A 13,939-nucleotide genomic window follows, 5' to 3' on the forward strand; every position below is an offset into this window, starting at 1 on the left:
CTATTTCAATAGGAACAATCTTTCTCTTTGTTTAATTTTTTAAATTTCAGCATATTATGGGAGTACAAATGTTTAGGTTACATATATTGCCTTTGCCCCACCTGAGTCAGAGCTACAAGTGTGTCCATCCCCCAGACAGTGCGCACTGCACCCATTAGGTGTGAATATACCCATCCCCTCCTCCCCCCTCCCACCTTCCCAACACCTGATGAATGTTATTACTATATGTGCACTTAGATGTTGATCAATTAAAACCAATTTGATGGTGAGTACATGTGGTGCTTGTTTTTCCATTCTTGGGATATTTCGCTTAGTAGGATGGGCTCCAGCTCCATCCAGGATAATATAAGAGGTGCTAGATCACCATTGTTTTTTGTGGCTGAGGATATAGTTCTTTCTTGAACTAGAAGTACATATTTAAGGACATAGATAATCTGAAATCTGTTCAAAGGAAAGCCTCCATGCCACATGAGAACTGGTTGGTAGGAGGAAAGAGAAGAGGCCTTGGGGCACCTGCTAGCTGACTTAGCTGAGAGGGTACTTACAGACTCTTGGGAAGGAGGATTAGACGTCTGCTGTGGGTTATTGATGGGAGCCACTGTGTGGAATCTTCATTTCGTGTCCCGAATAAAGCAACCGTGTTCGTGGTTTCCTTTAAATGAAGGGTACACAGAAGAGTGATTTCGATAGAATTTAATATTTTAAGTAATATGCATAACTAGATATAAAAAGAAACAAAGCAGTTTATTTAAACACTTTTCTTTTCTCTTTTCTTTTTCTTTTTTTTTGAGACAGAGTCTGGCTTTGTTGCCCAGGCTAGAGTGCCGTGGTGTCAGCCTAGCTCACAGCAACCTCAAACTCCTGGGCTCAAGCGATCCTCCTGCCTCCGCCTCCCGAGTAGCTGGGATTACAGGTGCATGCCAACATGCCCAGCTAATTTTTCTATTTTTAGTGGAGACCTGGTCTCTGTCTTGCTCAGGCTGGTCTCAAACTCCTGACCTCAAGTGATCCGCCCACCTCAGCCTCCCAGAGTGCTAGGATTACAGGCGTGAGACGCCACACCCAGCGAAAAACTTTTATTTTCAAACACGCTTTTAAGAACTGTGTGAGGGAAAGAAACCCACAAACTATTTTTTCTCTGCTCTTACACCACAATAATCAACACAGGAGACTTCTGTGACCAAATGTGGACATAGTCAGGACTCCTAAAACCCCAGCTAACTTTGTATAATTTTCCTTATTGCAGACACACCGAAAAGTGCTTTTAAAATTATTATTTTGGCCGGGTGTGGTAGCTCATGCCTGTAATCCTAGCACTTTGGGAAGCCGAGGTGGGAGGATCACTTGAGCTCAGGAGTTCGAGACCAGCCTGAGCCCTGAGCAACAGACCCCATTTCTACTAAAATAGGAAAATTAGCTGGGTGTTATGGCGTGCACCTATAGTCTCAGCTACTTAGGAGGCTGACGCAGAAGGATTGCTTGAGCCTAGGGGTTTGAGTTTGCAGTGAGCTTTGATGACACCAGTGCACTCTACCCAGGGTGACAGAGTGAGAATGTGTCTCAAAAAAAAAAAAAAAATTGTTCTTCTGAAAGCCAGAACATGGATTCTTCTCTATCTAAATTTAAATCTCTCTTTAAGTCTCCCTACCCTCGTCTTTCTCCATTCCCAGGGAGCCACTCACCTGCCTTCTCTCCCAGTGGATTGGTTAGCGTTTCCTAGCCTTTTATGTTGCACTCCACAATGGGGAGTAGTATACTCTTAAAAAAAAAAGTGGTTCATTCGTACAAAGGCACTCTGCAGGCCGTTCATGGGGCCACAGACATGTAAGTGTTCCGTGTTGCCCTTCCTAAAAGTGCAACCAAATGGTAGGTTAGGTTGCTCAGCCCTTGTTCAACTTGAAGCAGCCGCCTGCCCATCTCGGGGCGCCCAGGAAGCGGTGGGGGGAGGAGGTTGGTACACCTCGGTACAGAGCACCTGTACCCGTGCTTTTCTAAACGTTGCTTGAATAGCTGTTCACATACAAAATCCCCTCCCCTTCGCGACAGCTGCTGTGCGTCTTTTATTTGTAGGCTCGTTTTATCTTAGTGTATATCGTGGCCAGGGGACCACGAGGCCAGGATAGGATTGCAGCTGGCCAGTTTCACAAAGTGCTGGCATCTTGTTTCATGGGCAACACGGATCTTGTCATCATGGAGAAGCTGGTGCTGGCAAAGTGACGTGAGGAGACATGGGGATCACTGTCTCCCCAGACAGATGAGGGGTGGCACTTCCTCTCTCCCAGGGAAGGGTTAGTGGGAAACAAAGAGCTCCTGACAGTCACCCTCACTCGTGTGTTCTCCTTTGTGATGCTTGGGCGGTGTCCTTGGACCTGAAATGGGGGGATGGGGCCAGGAAAGCGGGTGTGATTGCCCAGGAGTTGAATCCACCGGTCCGATCCACCAGTCGGATCACAGGGAGAGGCTGTTTTTGACCTGCCCTTTGCTCCCAGGCAGCCTGTTGTTCCGTCTTTGCTTTGCCAAGGAAGTGCCCCTCGTGGGAAAGTTCAGGGCGGACGTGTAGCCTGTGTCACCTGTGTGTCTCTCTGTCCGATTTGCACCTGCGCCGTTTTTCTAGGTGTCCAGGCCCGCCCCTGGGGATCCTGGCTGGCAGGCCTGGAGTGGATCTGGGCTCTGTGATTTTCACAGAGGGCCACAGGCTGTTTTGCTGGGCAGCCAAGGCCGTTCTGCCACTTGGTGGCGTAAGCAAATGTGCTTGGATAAGGTTAAGGCCACAAACTGGGTGGCACTTTGGCATTTTCCTGATTAACTTAGCCCAGAAGGTAAGTCCCTCGCTGTGGCGATGTGCAAAGGGGAGGTCTGCCCGGTGCCCTCCAACTCTGCTGGAGTTGGGGAACTGGGCAGGGAAGGACGGATAAGGCGCGGTAGCTCCTACTTGCTTGGCTGCGACTGTCCTACCCACTCGGTGCTCTAAAATATGCACTAACAGCTCTGGGGACAGAGTCACCCATCTTTCACGCTTCAAAGGCAAATCACTGACAGTTCAGGTTTTAAAAAGTATAATTTCAAACACCCTAGGGAAAATTTATAATAAATATCACATCATAAATTATTTTTGGAAGCTTGTAATTACCCTCTTGACCCTTTTTCCAAATTTGCATGGTAATGTTAGCTTTGTGTGCAGTGAAGGATGCCTGGCACCTCGCTGATGCCAGTTCTGGGCAGTCTCTCGAACCTACCATGGGTTGCAGGTAGTTTTGTTGGGGCCAAATCATCATAAGGTTGCTTCATGTTATTTCCCGCCTCTTCGCTGGCATCCTTAAACCGTCTTGTGAATCTAATTACATCTGCTAAGCTTGCATTAAGCAGCAGATTAGCAGCAGAAGGGAGGGTCTTTTTGCAGCAGGCTGCAAGGGTTTGTGAGACTGAGTGGTGTGGTCACACATTTGCAGAAAGGAGGCTTCCCATCGAGGGACGGCATTCTTGCTTTCTGGGAGCGAGTTCCTTGCAGTATGCATCCCTTCTCGGGTGTCACTGAGCTGTGGTGACTTCTGTTCCCTGCCAGCATTGTGCAGTTCTCCCCTCTGGTGCTGGCTCCTTGGAGCTGTCCCTGAGCAGGTGGCTCTGCAGCCCCAACATCGATTAGCACAGATGTTCCCGGAGCTGCTGCTCAGCGGCGACAGTGTGACAGGAGTAAGGGCCGGCTCAGACGTCAGTAGGTTGCCCCCTGCCCCATCCCTCCACCCCAGAGAGCTCTTCCTGGGGCAGAAACTGTGTGCGTGTTTAGATGGGGGGTGTGCTCCTTAGTGGGGACCCTGGCAAACAGCAGAGGAAACCCGAGCTTTGAAGGGTGTCTGATGTTGTTTGTCTGTGGTTCCAGGGTGGGTTTTTCTACTCTGTGAGCGTTTGGGGGCTTAGGGCTGTTTGCTGCTGTGCTTGTTTTCTTGTCAAGACAGAGGGGACCCTAACTTGTTTGTGATGTTTTCCATTATTTTTATTTACTTATATATTTATGTATTAATGAGTGAGAGAACGAATGAAGGATAGGGTCTCACCAGGCTGGGCTGGAACTCCTGGGCTCAAGTGATCCTTCCGCCGCAGCATACTGAGTAGCTGGGAGTACAGGCTCGTGCCACTGCACCCGGCTTATAGTTTTTATTAAAATCAGGAAATAAAAGACAACCATATAGATCATAATTGTTTTATTTCGAGGAAGGTTCATTCTGTTCGGGTTTAGACTTAGTGTGTGACATAAGCAATTTAATCAGATGAATCTCTAATTACGTGAGATGTTGCATATCCTAAGTAGAGAATGGTAAAAAGTTAAGATGTTGCTTTTCATTTCTTCCGTTACTAATTGCAGTAAAGTAACTAGACCTGTACAAAGCATGTACGTAATGCATGCTGATAACCGAGGCACGCAAGCGATGTCTACAGAGTTCAGTTTGAAAGCACTGATGGTTTCTAATATATTAAGGCATACACAGAACGTTTCACCTATTTTTGTGCTTGAGGTTTCCAGGGGCACTGTGAATACTGCCTAGTGGGGTTCACACTGGACAGGTTAAGTTCATGTTGAGTATTAGAAAATTATTGAGAAATTAATAATAACATTAATGATGAGGTTAAGATGACTTTTACTTTTTTTTTTTTTTTTTTAAAGGAGCAGCTTTAATGCGATCCACCAAATTGAAAGCCCTCATGTTTAGGAGAAAAGGTTTATTTTATTTTATTTTTTTTTGAGACAGAGTCTCACTCTTTTGCCCGGGCTAGAGTGAGTGCCGTGGCGTCATCCTCGCTCACAGCAACCTCAAACTCCTGGGCTCAAACGATCCTCCTGCCTCAGCCTCCCGAGTAGCTGGGACTACAGGCACACGCCACCATGCCTGGCTAATTTTTTGTATATATTTTTAGTTGTCCGATTAATTTCTTTCTAATTTTAGTAGAGACGGGGTCTCGCTCTTGCTCAGGCTGGTCTCGAACTCCTGAGCTCAAACAATCCGCCCGCCTCGGCCTCCCAGAGAGCTAGGATTACAGGCGTGAGCCACCGTGCCCGGCCAAGAGAAGGTTTATTCCTGTTGGGAGGTTTACTATTGGATTGGAAGGAGCGGTGTTCAGGTGAGGCCCTGGAGAGCAGACCCTGGGAGTGTCCTCTTTGGGGCACACCTCGGTGTTTGTCACCAGGGGGAGGTGGCTGCCAGAGGAAGCAGCTCAATGGACACCCAGGGGCTTGGCAGGGCGGGTGGTCGACATCTGGCTGTATCCAGTGTTCCGCTCGTCCTCATAGCCACTTGTAAGGGGCAGGCAGATGAAGCCTTTTTGGGTTGAGAGGCTCCTAGGGGCTCTGTCCGCCCCACACTGAGCACACCGAGGGGTCCCCCCTGTGCCCGTCTTGCCTTTGGCTGTAGCTGTGTACCGGCAGGCAGCTGGATGCTCTGTGCTGGCTGCTTCGTCTAGACAAAATGAAGGCACTTTTGGTTTGTTGCCAAGGGGTAGGGAGAGGTGAGGTTGGCAGAGCCGTGAGCAGATGGCTGCCTGATGGGTCGTAAAGGAGTAAACTCCACCTTAGAACTGCCCCAGAGAGCCCGCTTGCCACTAACACCACTTGGTTCCAAGCGGGGAGTTCCTAGGGAAGAAAACCAGTACCCGAGGTGGCCATGGCCTTCTCCAGAAAGTGAAGGCATACCTTACCATTAGAGACAGCCCATTTTTCTTTTTGGTTTATTTTAGCATCACTTGTTATTCACACAAAGAAAACGCTCAATAGTGAGAACAGCCTCATCCCATGCCTGCCTCCCTTCCACCCCTGACGACAAGCTGTTTGACACCGTTTAGAGTAGGTGTCTGATAACTTGATTTTATTATTAAAGAAAGCCTGTTCATGGCGGCTAGCGTCCAAAGGCCTTTTAATTGAGTGAAGTGGCATTATTATGGCAAGTAGTCAGCAGGCATTTGCTGAAGGGCCGTCACCACAGCATTGGGGGACAGCTGTCAAGTGTGCTGATTAGCTAAGCTGGGTGATCCTGGCAGCGGACTGCTCCTGTTCAGGTGGGGTGGCCAGCATCACGGGTGGGTGGACAGCAGGTGGCAACAGCTCTCCGCACCGTGGAGGGTGGTTGTGCCCTTTATTTATGGTGGGTGTGCGTGCATGTGGTAAGATAACAAGGACAGCAAGGGCGTTTGTTTGCAGCAGCTGTAGTAAAATGACAAAAATAACATATGGGGGAGGAATCAGATCTTTCTTGAGCGACTTTCCTACTTAAATTTTTCAACTAAGATGTGGTGGTTTATTAAATTTAAGGATACAGAGGACCATTCTCTGGCTCGATGCTCTTGCGAAGAAAAGGATGCCTCTCTCTCAGAGATAGAAGCTCAGCCACTTAGCATATGCTATGACCACGTATGAGTGGAGCGGTGGTTGGCCATAGTGACCACACACGCGTGGAGTTATATGATAGTTCTCCGAATGTTTAAAGGATCTGTAAGATGTCTGGGGTAAAATTACAGGTTTCCTTTGGAGAAATGTTATTTAATGAAAATAGCATTTGACTATTGCCACGTTCAGTTAACCTACAGTGGTAGTGCCCATACTTTGCATTCGGAGGACTTCTTGGTTTTCTTACTAAATTTCATGAACCTCATCTTGTCCTGATTTTGCTGCAGATTTCCATCCCTCTTCGTGGTCAGAGTTCAATGTTTCTTGCCGGGACTCCGAAGTCCCTTTCTTTGGTTACTTTCCCTAAACTTCGTATCTTCTGTGTATATCCCTGTTCCTCGTTCCATTTTCTAGGAGAAATACCCTCTTAACTTTTAGTACCGTTTAACTTGCGGACACTGTGAGTAACTATGGGTTCCAGGAGGGGAACTTGAGGACAAATTCAGTGAAAATGCAGTTAATTATGGGCTTTGTAGTGGGCGGAATTCCAGAAAGGCCTAGGTGGTGAGATTGTTTCTTGAGATCTCATTCCTTTTCCTTCACATCTGTATACATGGCTAGAATTCCTTATACATAGCATTTAGATGACAGCAGTCTGCAGTCTCTTGTTGCTTTCTTTTGGTAAGGTTTTTGCCTTGTTTACACAGATACGTTGACTCAGTATATCAGTGAAATTTTTTGTCTTTATTCTCAGGTAAGACTCCTCAGCCCTGTTGTTAGTCCTTAGGGCTATGCAATATAAGTAGTCATACGAATGACTGCCCATTTGAATGTCCTGAGTTTCTTTGCCATCAAATCCATTCTGTTGCAATGTCGCCAGGAAGTTGTGCTGGTGCCTTTTAAAACACGAATGAAACAAGACACTAGACAGTTGGGGGATGTGTGTTGTTGAGCACAGGTGGTTTGGATGCTGGGAGAGGTCTTTTTATTCTTTCCAACAGTAATAGGTTTATACAAATGAGGATTATAAACCTTAACAGAAAAAAGCAAGTCACTTGCGTCTGCTCCAATTCTTTGTTCTGCCTGTGTCTGTTTGGTGACATTCCTCCGCAGACTCTGCCGAAGTAGCCAGGAGGAACGCCAGGGCCTGACGCCAGAAGCCGGGTCGTGCTTGCTCTTGCTAGGGGACAGATGGGAAACCTGGCCCGGTGGAGGGCAGCTCTGGTGCTTTCATCTGGCACGAATGCCGCTTCTTGGCCCTGGCATTTGCTTAAAATTGGGCTTTGATACCTTGTATCAGTTTCAGCTACTTAGGTCACTTGGGAATTTTTATCTTGCCTTAATTCACTTCATGTATAAAGGCAGGAACTACTTGCCTCTTATCTTCTAGGACTGTAGATTCTATCAGGCATGATGTCACCCCACGGCATGGCATTGTCCACACCACTGCCTGGGAAAAGAACGCTCTGTAGTCTTGCCACATTGCCGTTAGGGAGTTGACTTTTTTCTTATAGTAAACACACACAGTTATCATTTATAGAGTGCTCTGGTGTGTTTTTGTATATGCACTTAATGTATGTTAGAAGCACTCCAGCCAAGTGGTTAATATCATCCCAGTAGGTCCTGCCTTCCAGGAGCGAGCAGCTGAGCTCTGACAGGTGGTGACTCAGAGAGAGGGAAGCAGGGCTGGAAGCCAACCCCCGGAAGGTCTTTCCTGAGGACAGGGCAGTGAAGCTGCGCTTTGAAGCTGAGCCAGGCTTGAGACGAGACGTAACCCTATGTCAGCCGTGCCGGGAACTGGAGCTGGAAGTCCTGCAGAGGGGAGGGGCTGCAGCCAAAAGGGAGGCTTGGGAGAGGGCGGGGGAGAGGTGGGGTAGGGCTGCGCAGAGCTGCTCAGGCTGTGCACACACACTTGGCACACATGGGTCTCGGGCGGCCTAGAGGTTGGTGTATGTACCAAGTCCCCAAGTGATACAGGTGCTGCTGGCCCAGGGAGTGTGACCTGAGAACGCCCGGGCTAGCCAGTGGAGAGCCTAGGAGCCACCACTTCCTTCTGTGGACACTGGGAGCAGCTGATGCTTCTGGAGTGAGGGGGAGATCTGGCCAGAGCTGTGTTGCGAGGACTGGCAGGAAACGGAGGAAAGTACAGGGTCATTTGATGTCTGGAGGGAGGTGCTTTTTGTTTAAAAGAGTCAGAAGAGCGTGCGCAATTGCCGGGCAAATTCCCCTTTCCCCTACCCCAGGTGCTCCCGGAGCCTGTGCCCTCTGTGCCCCTCCCAGACTCTGAGCGCTGGCGTCAGGAAGCTCAGGGTGTGTTTGGTACGTCCCAGCCTGGCCCTTTATCCGCAAGGCCTTTCCCGCCTCTGGCTCTTTCAAACCCTGACTCTTCTTCACCCTAAGATGCCCCAAGACACCGTTCTTTATTTTCCTACCTCCCGCAACCAGGCTCGAAGCCCTCCAGCCCTGCACCTGTGCAGCCCTCCCCATCACAGCGTCCAGGCGGGGGTGCAGACTGCAGATGTGGGCTCCCAGCAGGCCAGGCCCCTCCCTCCCGGCCCCCACTTCAGCTGGGGGTGGGGACAAAACCCAAACTGTGTATTTGTTTTGGGAGGTGGTGCTTTTTTGCTTTTTTATAAAAGGTTAGGAAAGTAACCCAACACTGATGTTGATTTATTTATTTATTTTTTTGAGGCGAAGGAAGGAATTCTGCTCTCTTTTGTGAATAATAAAGATTTCATTGGAGCAGTTCTTCTAATAATTTCTTTTAAAAATGAAACAGAATATTCGATCTCTAGATCTGTGATTCTTAATATTCAAGGACATCTAGCATTTTTTTAATAGTTGTGATCTAAACCCTGTCCTTTCCAAAAAAAAAAAAAAAAAAAAAACGACCTAGCACATAAAATTATTCTAAAAAGTTGAAGTAAGTTTAGTACATGATTTGTGAGAAAGGATGTCAGGGGACCCCTCCATTAGAATGAATAGTTTCATCTGGAGTACCAGAAGACCCACTGTTAATATTGTCAATACCATGCCGCTTTGGTTGTTGTGTGAAAGGAATGTTAAATATAATCTAATTAAAGATTACGTTTTGGGAGAATGGTAGTGGCGTGGGAGAATGGTCACAAACAGATGTACCAGGAAAAGAAGGGTGCCCGCCAAGCCTGCAGGATGGAAGGAAATGCACAGAATCGTGTCTGTCGTCCTGTCCATAGCACCCGCAGTGCTAGGGACCAGGTGGTTTAAAGCCACCTGTGTCTGTCTGTCTGTCGGTGTGTCTGTCTGTCTGTCGGTCTGTCTGTCTGTCTTGTGCGGGAGGAAATACCACAACCTTATTGAAAGGAGGATCTTCAGTCTGCTCCTGTCCACCTGGAGGTGGTTGCTGCTGAGCAGAGGGACCATAACTGTGGGTGGGCTCCAGGTGGCGCCAGAGTGCTCTGTGCCCAGCTCCCTGGGACTCAGATTGAGCGGGCAGCTGCCCGGGTGGGATCTCCCTCCTCATCCGCACAAACCCAGCCATCCCAGAGGCGCTAACACACAGAAAACAGCCTGACCCTGGCTTGATTCCCGGACATGTTCATTAGGTACCAGGAAATTCAGAGAACTTCAAAAAAAGCACACCTATTTTAGGAAAGTTGCACTGTCCCCAGTAACCGGTGTTATCTTCAGTGATAGCAGGAGCATAATCCTTTTCACTGTGTGTCTTCCTTTGTTTCTTTTTACAAACAGCCCTAGTTAGTATCATAACTGCTGACTACACCTTCTTGAAATCGACACATGTAGCTGTGCATTAAAAAGGAGCTTCCAGGTTTGTTTTCCTTTGTTCCTTGCCTGCTAGAGCATTGCCCATTATATTCAGACAGTTCTCAAAGACGTGAGCCAAGTGAGATGCGTGTTGTCAACGTGCAGACATCTCACCTTCCCTAGCGTGGTTCCCTTCCTGCCTGTGACGACCCCCGCCGGAGCTGCCCTCGTGCATTCCCGTGCCATGCCATCAGCCTCTGGGGCTCTGGAGCCCCCAGTTCTGGTCCCAGGGGATGATTCATTTTCTTTGCAACAGTTCTGTAAACTGAAACTTTGTGTCTTCAGAGAGGGAAGTGCTTCCTGGGTATCTTCAGAAGCAGATCGAAGGTTGATACTCTCTATTCTGATGATCTCTGCTGCATGAAAAGTTGCCCCAAAATTCCTGGTGTAAAATAGAATTTCCAGTTGTAAAATTATATTGACACAAAGCACTTGACCTCTATGGAGATACCCAGAAGCATGCTGTGTGTTATGGCTGGTTATTTTCACATGAAGGAGCTGCTATAGAAGCTCTCCAAAAGGTGGTCATCTGCACTTTAGGGGAAGGTGGGGAGGGAGGCTGTGTAGACAGTCACTTGGTAGCAGGCACTCAGGCAGCAGCAGTGTTCTTACCATGCAGGTTGGCTCAACACACCTCTAAGGGCAGCGCTGCCCCGGGAACTTCCCACAGTGCCGGGAATGGTCCGTATCTACACCGTCCAGCACGCAGCCACTGGCCACACGTGGCTGTGGAGCACTTGTCATGTGGCTGGCATGACTGAGAAACTGAACTGTGGATTTCATTTCATGTTGACCAGTTTAAATAACTGCTGTGGCTAGTGATTACCAGATGGAACAGCAGAGCTCTAAGGGGATGAGTAACTTGGCTCCTAACCTAACCTGTGACTCGGGAGGGGCCACACCTAGGGTTGAAGCACATCTGTCTGGGGCCAAAGCCATGAATCCAGGCTGGGCACAGCAGGGACAATGACAGGGGCCTCTACAGGGGTGTCCTGAACTGCTGGAGATGTCCAGAAGTTTCAGGCCTTGGTTCTGGCTGTTGGCCGGATCCTCAGTATCTTGCCATGTCCCCCCTTCAGGGGCCACAATGTACAAATGGCCTCTCTCCCTGCTGTGTCTGGTGCGTGGGCTGAGACGCCGCCACCACCACCACCCGGGCTGCTTGGGCTCCCTCACAACATGGCGTCTCAGGGTTGTTGGACTCCTCATAGTCTACCACACATACTTTGTGAGAACAAAATCTGTCCCTGATATTTTTATATGTGCTTGCTAATGGTAGTTTTTCTGGGAGAACTTTTATTCTACGCGTGGAGAACTGCTGTCCCACTCATCCCCACTAGCGGCCCAGTTTTCTAGTGGGGCGTGTGCAATGGCGTGGCTATGAGTGTTAGGCATCTTCTTTTCCCAGCCTTCTCCCCCCACCCCTTTGCCTCCGGTTTCAGTCAGTCTAGTTTATTTCCTTCATCAGTTAACTATAGAGGAATATGAAAGAAGTCGTGGACATCATAGCACAGAAAAAGCCAGCTGAAAATGAAATTCACGCAGCCAGAACCTTCCTTTCGAGGATTTTGAGAAATTCTATGAGGTACGGTCTGGGTTTTACAATTCCTGCCCTTCTGTGGTGTGATGAATTTGTCTATTTTATGCTTTCTCTTTGGTTCACGGGAAACTATTATTATAAAGTCAACACCGTCCACATTTTGCCACCCATATACTTTTCCTTATTGAAATGATCTGACTCATTAAAAGATTTTTGTTATGAATGCTTTTTTGTTTTATTTTGTAAGATATTCCTTGTTGCATATCAGTCTTTAATATTTTGCCTGTTGTGAAAAATGTTTGATTTCCATAAAGTACCTAAGGAGACTCAGTTGAGCTCTTTCTCCGTTCTCAACTGGGCTGTCAACTTTCCAAAGTGAGGTCATTTCTGTCCCAAATGAGAGAAGAGACGAGTACAGCTCGCTTCGTACTGTAAAGTGGGAGAGGAGTGGGTCTGCACGCTTGGCAGCATTCTCTCGGAGGCTCTGTCACCTCACTGACATCCGTAGGGATTCCAACCGGACGCACCTGTTACACCTGGGCAGGTGTGGCCAAAACACTAATAAGCCCCACGTCAGGTGGGGTGCTGTGGCTTGGGAGCGCGGAAGGCTCATCTCACGTTCAGAAGCCCTGTCTAGCAGGGAGTCGAGCCTGCTGCTCTGGGGCATCGTGATTCTCGGCGGGGACCGCTGGTTGACTCCACAGGTGCACATTGAGAGGCTCAGGGGAGGATGCGTCTCCTGGTCTCAGGGAACTACCAGCCAGCTGTGGTTACTTGGTTACCTCGGTAAATAGATAAGCAGCCTGAACCCCGGGTGGCCCAGGACTCACTGACCGTTTTTCCAGGCGAGTCCCTTCTCCGTAAGGAGCCAGGGCCCTGAACAAAGCTGTGCTGAAATGCAAAAGAGAGGAGATTCTGTTTTGGTCATACTGGGGCAGGAGAGGGCACCATCTGCTCACTTTTTTAGAATCAGTTTTATGTCTCTTTACGCTTGTAAAACGTTAAGTTGGTAAATGATAATCGTGCATATTTGCGGAGGAGTAAATTTTAAAGAGGGCTGCTTCACACTTGGAGCGTGTGATTCCCGCTCTGCATTAGGGCAAATTGGCGCTGAACAAAAACCTAGAAAGAACGTGTGCGCGGTTTCAGCAGGCAGCCCCTGAGTGCGAAGCTGCACACCTGCCCGCGTGGCTGTGGCCATCTGTCCCTGCACTCCTGTCTTGGCAGGAGAACGTCCAGTGTGTGCTGTCCCTGAATTGCCTGCCTTCTTTTCCAGGAAGAGTGAGCCGAGCTGGAGGCCTCACTCCTGGCACGCCACCAAGTTCTCTGACAGCCACGTCGAGCCGGTGGCCTCTCTGTTCCCCTCTGACAGCGGCTGCCCTTCCTGGCACGGCCGGCACCATGCGAGGTAGGCGCTCGTTCCCCTCGAGGACCCCAGGTATGGTCGGCATTCTGCGGACACCTGGGCCTTGCGGCCCTGTCAGGAGAGCACAGGTGTTGACGTCAGGATGATTGTCATGTTTCTGATGAGACAGGGCCATGGACACACAATTATAGTTAGAACTCTCTAAATTTTTCTCTGAGCAGGCAAGTGTGTGACGCTGACGCAAAATAAAACAGCAGGACGGGCCGAGCAGGCATGCCCTCTGCTGTGTGCTGTTGAAGTGAGGAGAGCCTCCGACTTAGGTTTCGGTGCAGTGCCCTTGGGCAGCCGACGGATGCCAGGCAGTGGGGCTCTGAGCCAGTGGGGCTGCCATTTGTGGCACCGACATGCCCACAGCCACCACCACCACCTTCTTTCGGTGTTGTTACGTGTGGATTGGAAAGCAGAAGATAGTTACTGGGCAGCAGACCTGTTTTGTGCAAGCTCCTTGGGTGGTTCTGATAAGTGTCTGCACCCTGTCCTCCCCTCACTAGTCTCCTGCTAGGATGACGGTAACAGCGGATAGCGTGGTTTTGGGGTGTGTGTGTGCATGTGTATGTCCCCACGCTCCCATGTATATGAGTGTGCATGTGTATCAGTGTGTGTGTGTGTGTGTGTGTGTGAATGTGCGTCTGTATCCGTGTACCTGTATGTCCATGTGTGGGTATACATGTGTGTGTATGGGTGTGCATGTGTATCTGTGTTGAAGGAGCTGCTATAGAAGCTCTCCAAAAGGTGGTCATCTGCACTTTAGGGGAAGGTGGGGAGGGAGGCTGTGTAGACAGTCACTTGGTAGCAG

The 13,939-nt window shown here is 49.0% G+C and overlaps 1 protein-coding gene across 1 annotated transcript in view; it reads left to right on the plus strand.

Moving 5' to 3' along the window:
- SHROOM2 (shroom family member 2) overlaps nt 1-13,939 on the plus strand; it is a 138,335-nt gene that overhangs the window by 77,126 nt on the left and 47,270 nt on the right. The window contains exon 3 of the mRNA XM_012656837.1: nt 12,994-13,125. Coding sequence (XP_012512291.1) covers nt 12,994-13,125 — 132 coding nt within the window. The remainder of the gene's footprint in view (nt 1-12,993; nt 13,126-13,939) is intronic.

This window comes from Propithecus coquereli, unplaced genomic scaffold (assembly GCF_000956105.1).
Source record: "Propithecus coquereli isolate 6110/MARCELLA unplaced genomic scaffold, Pcoq_1.0 Scaffold52, whole genome shotgun sequence".
NCBI lineage: Eukaryota > Metazoa > Chordata > Mammalia > Primates > Indriidae > Propithecus > Propithecus coquereli.